The sequence below is a fragment of the Mycena indigotica genome (genome assembly GCF_014461135.1).
Source record: "Mycena indigotica strain 171206Taipei chromosome Unknown Mind.scaff0010, whole genome shotgun sequence".
NCBI classification, from domain to species: domain Eukaryota; kingdom Fungi; phylum Basidiomycota; class Agaricomycetes; order Agaricales; family Mycenaceae; genus Mycena; species Mycena indigotica.
The window spans coordinates 2,770,856-2,777,325 of record NW_023503009.1 but is presented as its reverse complement, the minus strand read 5'-3'; the positions used below and the strand labels follow the sequence as shown (position 1 = coordinate 2,777,325).

General features: G+C 49.3%; 1 protein-coding gene across 1 annotated transcript; it reads right to left on the bottom strand.

The window, feature by feature from the left end:
* Nucleotides 1–5,535: 5,535 nt before the first annotated feature.
* Nucleotides 5,536–6,470, bottom strand: MIND_01139500 (uncharacterized protein; the record flags this gene model as incomplete). The annotated part of the gene is made up of 5 exons (XM_037367934.1): nt 5,536–5,556; nt 5,613–5,834; nt 5,880–5,931; nt 5,982–6,323; nt 6,370–6,470. 5 exons carry the CDS (start codon nt 6,468–6,470, stop codon nt 5,536–5,538), a joined length of 738 nt encoding a protein of 245 aa, XP_037215766.1.

Sequence of the window (6,470 nt, the reverse complement as noted above, 5' to 3'; positions counted from 1 at the left end):
GTTCGGTGTCAATGTGTGCGGCGGTCACGTGTAATCTTTGATCAACACCAACAGACACCAACAGACACCAACGGGATGAAACTGCAGGAGCTCGCATGTAGTTGAAATCGTTTCATTGGTATTTTTCTGTGTAAAAATGTTGCTTCTGCACTATTTCTTCTTGTATTTACATAGACGTATAGAGAATCAGGAAGCACGTGCATTCTTCCAGCGACACAAAACCCTGCTGTTGTTCTTGTGTTGTCCCATCCCGCTGCTCGGTTTAGTTGGCGTTCTCCCAATCAACCTTGTTCTTGTATTTCTGGAAGTGTTGGAGTAAAGTGTGCGCCAACATGCTGCATCGTGGTCGTCTCATGAACTCGCCAGTGTAAGTCGTAATGCGTGTGCTGGGTTGACGCAAAACAGGAGTTCCAATTGGGTTAGCAGAGCGTTTTGGTCCATCCCAAGCTCGTAAAAGTCGCTGACTTTGCTAATGTGGTTATGCTTGAACATTAGCCTAAAAATATTACAGCTACGGGTGAAGAAGGCCGGACCTAGCAAGAGAAAGTAGGTAGTAAAACAGCCAATTGTAGATAGAAATAGTCTTTGTAAATAGAAATTGAAGTCCGCAATGAGTCCGAAACGAGAGTGAGTGAGCGAGTAAGCAAAGAACCGGAGGGAGTCCAAAAGGGTTAATAGTCCGGCCCAGGCTTGTCCGGGTGTTGACGGTGAAAACTGTCGATAAGCTCTTGAGCTTCTAAGTCATCAGCGCCAACCCACGTATACTGCTCGTCAGTATCTTCGTAGCCCAACCACTCCACATAGTACCGGAGCTGAACCCGGTAACGACGGTCGATTTTAGAGTCAACCACAGCCTTCACCTCGAAGTGTTGTTCACGGAGCCGTAGTGGTAGTATTTAGCCTAAATCCAGTAGGTATACCTAGGAAATGCATTGCCTAAAATACTAGGTACAGTCAGAGACTATGTACACCTAGAACTTTAGCCTAGTAATTGTCCCTAGGCCAAAGCATTATTTTAATAGGAATATATATTATTACTCTTTATCTGGTATTCTATTACCTAAGCTAGTGCACCCATTTATATAATGTTTTTAATGTGGAACCATTTTTGATTGCCATCAGTACTTTTGATGGCTATATTACAATACATCATTTTTGTCCAAATTAGGATTGTTATTGACACATGCCTTCCCAACTATATACCGGGTCATCGGCCTGAAGAAAAGGAGTTTGAAGTATTATATATGTATTACTATTAATATTATAGGTATTATATAACCATTTATTCCATCATTGATGCTATATTGATTCAGACACCCTGAGGTGATTCTAGCCTAGATCACTGGGTACACCTAGGCTAGGTACATTTAGTATCCTAGGCAATGCATTTCCTAGGTGCACCTAAGCCAGGAGGCTAATTCTTACAGCTATGGGTGTGTTCACCATCGACTTCAACCGCAGCCGGAGGCTCGTCCGTACGAGTCGGGAACAGATTAGGATAGTGCTTTTCGAGTTGAGAAACGTGAAAGACCGGATGGACTCCGCGAAAGCTTTTGAGGCAAGCAGAGTGTATAGGAAGCGGAGGAGGGTTTGGCGATGATCTCGTAGGGTCCAAGGTACTGCTCAGAGAATTTGGCGGTAGGACGAGTGGTAGAAATATGTTCAGCGCTAACGTAGACACTTTCACCAACCTCGAAGATCGGATCCGGAGTGCGCTTGCCATCTGCCGTCTCTTTGTACCGCTCCTGAGCGGAGGAGATCTGTTTTCGAAGAAACTCGTGAAGGGATTCCAAGTCAACGACGTAGTCCTTAGCGTAAACATTAGCCACATCTCGTTCAGGATGAATGGTAAGAGATGGATTGTAGCCTTTGTTCGCGAAGAACGGAGAGACTCCAGTTGACGTGTTAGGTGCGTTGTTGTAGGCGAATTCAGCAAGCGGAAGCAGGCGGTCCCAGTCGTCCTGTTGGTACGAGACGTATATGCGGATGAATTGTTCGAGCGCTCGACCTGTCTGTTAGCTGACGGATGCCAACCCAAAGTGTAGTGAAGCTCCATGTTAAGTAACTCGCCTAATGACCGGAAGAAGGCGGACATGAACTCCGATCCACGGTCAGAGGACACATGGGAAGGGACTCCGTGTTTAGAGAAGACGTGAATAAGGAAGAAGTGGGCTAGATCTTTTGAGTTGACATGTTTGTCGCAAGGAATGAAGATAGCCTGTTTGGAGACGCGATCAACGATGACTAGAATAGAGTCAAACTCGCCAGATTTTGGTAAGCCCTCGATGAAATCCATTGAAATAGAATGCCAAGATCGTTCCGGCACTGGAAGGGGTTTAAGTAACCCAAACGGTTTATGTCGAGGCTTCTTGTTGCGTTTACAGAGAACGCAAGATTGCACATAGTCACAGACAAAGGTCCGCAACTCCGGCCAGGTATAGTCGCGTCGTACGAGTTCGAGAGTGCGATTTTGCCCGAAATGGCTAGAAAGAATATGGTCGTGTTTATGTTGAAGGACACGTACCCGCAATGCATCGGAGCCTGGACCGGTTCCGACCAAAGGGACATAGATACGGTCATCAAGTCGTAGAAGAGACCTGAATCGTCAACAGACCAGCGCGAAGAAGAACCTGACTTTGCAGCCTTTAGACCAGCAGAAGCAGTGGAGTCGTTCGGAAGAGCTGCGAGGATGTCTGTGTGCAGCTTCTCAGTATCCATCACGACCGTTGCTCGGAGGACAACATCCTCGAGATACGATGCGCATAGAGACGTTGTAAGTTGTTCAGTAGCGAAAATTGGGCACAAATTTTGCGGATTAACCTTACGGTAATCATTATCCCCCTCTTTAGGGTAGACGTCCCATCGTCTAGTTAATGCATCGGGTTTTCCGCCCAGACGGCCCGGACGGAAGCGGATCACCATATTAAAATGGCAAAGGTACTCGGACCAGCGGACCTGACAACAAGTAAGAATCTTGGTAGTAGAGAAGTACTCAAGATTCTTGTGATCGGTAACGACATCGATCGGAAGCGGAGCGCCCTCCAGGTAGTGGCGCCAGATAGTGAAGGCATCGAAGATAGCCAACAACTCTTTGTCGTGCACGTCGTAGTTGAGTTCAGCTGGACCAAGGGTTCGGCTGCGGAAGGCAACCGGATGAATGTTGCCGTCATCCCCGTTGATAGAGAGGATAGAGGCGATGGCATAGTCGGAGGTGTCCGTTTCGACAGTGATTTGCCGACCAGGCACCCAATGGTGAAGTACTGGGGACTGTTTAAAGGCATTCTTAAGCGTATTAAACGCCGCCTCGCAGTCGTCCGACCAGTTCCACTTGGTATTGGCTCGTGTGAGACGAGTCAACGGAACGGTAGTGTCGGAGTAGTAAGGGATGAAACGCCGATAGAAATTACAGAACCCAAGAAAAGACTGTACGTCTTTGACCTTGCGTGGCACAGGCCAGTCGACGATAGCCGCAACTTTTTCCGGGAGACATCCGGAAACCATCAGGTGAAAGGATATAGCCCAAGTACTCACAAGACTCCACACTGACACTGCAGGCAATGGAGCATATTCCGCCCTGGAATATGTTGAGAATATTATGAATATTACAGGCTGTATTCATTCCATTTTCTAGGCTGGAATATGACAGGAATATCCGTGGAATATTCTCAATATTCTCACCATCTGTCATGTATATGACAGCCCGGAAAATGTTGGGCAGATCTGTGGAATATTCTCAATATGCCTCATGTTTTCATTCCATATTCCGGCCTGGAATATATCACATGTTCCAGGCTGGAATATTGTGATCAGATTCTGGGACTATTATTGATTGGGATTCTGATTTGGATTCCATAAAAACGTGATATACTAGTACCACTACACAATCACTGGTTACTAGTACTGTGAAGTGAAGACTAACCTGAACCAAATTGGAGTCACCTCACTTACAGGAAGATTCTCAGATTGTTAATGAGTTTTATCCAACGGGGACATTTCAACAACACTCTCCACCACAGATATGGTTGGACCTTGCTCGAAAGCACTAGCGTCTGCGCAATTGAGCCACACCGCTTCAACGCCAATCCCTTGACCCGGCCCAGTGCACCCCCCAGCTCGACCTCACACATTGGTGGAAGCGACAATCATCCAACTCAACTGCATCCCACCGCTGGCTTGCGATTTGTCAATGACAAGCTTATCATTGAGGCCAAATTTGCACTGGGGCATGCCTGACAAGTAGGTCCTCATTTGGACATACCTGTCAACATCCGCACCATCATTTCCCCACCATTGTTCTTCGACCATTGAATAATTCACCGTTCGCCGTTCGCGGCAGCCGCCGATCCGGCCGTGCGTTTTGAGGGCGCCCAAGGAGGCCGTTTCGAGGCGGGCGGGCGGGAGATGGCGGTGGGCCACGGTAGGCCAAAAGCCCGCTGCCAACGGGCACGTGTCCGCGTGAACCCTCCACTGTCAACCACGCGCGAGACCGTGGCCGCCCGCGGCTCCGCGCGCCCTGACGCGTTTTCCCGAGCTGGCGGTCGACGCTGGCTTGTCGTGAGCAAGAGTCAAGAACGGGGCTGGGGCCCAACTTGTGGTCTGACCGCCGCGACTTGCTCCCTGACGCGGTTTGCGGCTGCTGTTGAGGCTGCTGCATTCCACCCAAACGGAGCTGCAGTAAAATCGAGAGACGATTATGGACCATTCGTTGGTTTGGCTGTGTCGTAGCGCGTTTCGAAGGACCCGCCCCCCCAGAGCGTCGAGAAATGTAGAGTCTCTGATTTCGGCGCGTGCACAGCCACAACGTGAGTCGAATGGTATATAAACCACCAGTGTTTCTGTGTTGAGCTATTGCGAGATGGAGTTTGGATGGCGCGGATAAAGCAGAAGAAGATGCAGGGGCCAAATGCTTGACCCAGACACAGAACGACTCATTCCGCCCCGCCTTCGACGAAGAAACGAGTTGTGGGCCTCGGCTTCCACTAGACAGAGCCAGGATAAAATCAACGGGCGCTCGCGATGAAGGAGACGTAGCCTGTACTCCATGGGACGTTCCAGAGGACCAACGAAAACACGACACTGAGAAACGGCAATTTTGTGATTTCGCAGGTGCACAGCCACAGCTTCGAAAATGAAGTCGTTTTATATCGGTGCTGGAATAGCGTTGGATGGAGGTGGAGAACTTGTAGCGTATTCCAGGCCATGTTGTCGCCCCAATGGGAGACAATGCTTCTCGAAGCGGAAAGCTGGGCTGGTCGCGAAAGGCGAAGCACGGGCAAAATATCGAATTCCCGAGGCAGAAGAGCGGGAGGAGCAGGTCGGAGTAGATCGATTGGCCGCTGGTCGATATTATGTTGCGATGAACGACCACCGAATGGTCTTACTCGAGAGAGAGAGTCGATTAGATTATACGCAGTGTCGAAGAAGGAGAATGTCGACATTGGCAACAGCCACGAAGGAGGAAAATGTGGAGTAATCTTGGTGCTTTTGGAGTTGACTCCAAAGAAACTCGTTGTCGGGCTTCGTTGGGTTTCGAGCCTAGAAAAGCCTGACTCCTAGCTAGACATACGAAATCAGTCCTGCAGCAAAAGCCCATTGGCGGGGCGTTTACACACCTCGTTACCGGGTCTGAGACCAGTTTCTCCGGCGAGAAGATCTCCGTCGTGCCAAAGTGGCTCATTCCAGCCCAATAACGTCTCCCAGCTCAGCAAAAGATGGTCTTGGTACTCCGTCTCGAGGGCAGAAGTCAACTTCCAACTCAGCAGTGTTCCGCAAGAAGATTGTGGTGGAGCAGAGATAAAAAGGAATGAGGAGGATGAGGGGACGAGGTATGGGTCCTGCACAGTCAGAGTTAGCTCGAAAAGAACAAGTAGAAGACATACCGCTGTATCCAGCCGTTTTTCAAATGAAAGTCTGCTTGTCGTTGCGTTGTCGCTCGCTCACGACAACATCATTCATGAAGCTGAATGGCCCGGGTGCTCGACCTAAGAGTGAAGAGCGTTAAATGCTGAGCGGCGAGCTGCTCTGTCGCGGCTTCTTGGAATTTGCGGTATATATCGCCCTTCTTGCCCGTCCCTTTCAGAGTTGCTGACGCTCCACGCCAGTCGCCAGCATTCGATTCGTTTGATCTTCGAGCAGGGCAAAACCACGCTCGAGGGTCTTGGACAGTCGGTGCAGAGGCATACACAGCCGTGATTCGGGGTCTGAGTGCAAGCATTGTTTTAGCGTGTTGGTCGCAACAGGGGAGGAGGCTGGAAGGAGGAAGAAGGCGAGTCGGAAAATGAAGCTCCTGGGTTTGCGATTCGGCGAGAAGCGATGTCAAACGGCTGAAAAACATTTTAAAGAGAAGGAAACGAAGTAAAGAAACAACACCTCATATCACCAACGGCACCCTCGATGTCTCCAGCTCCCGAGACGTCCGTCGTCGTTGATGACGTGCGGGTTATTGAATTTAGATAAGGTTGCATTTTCAT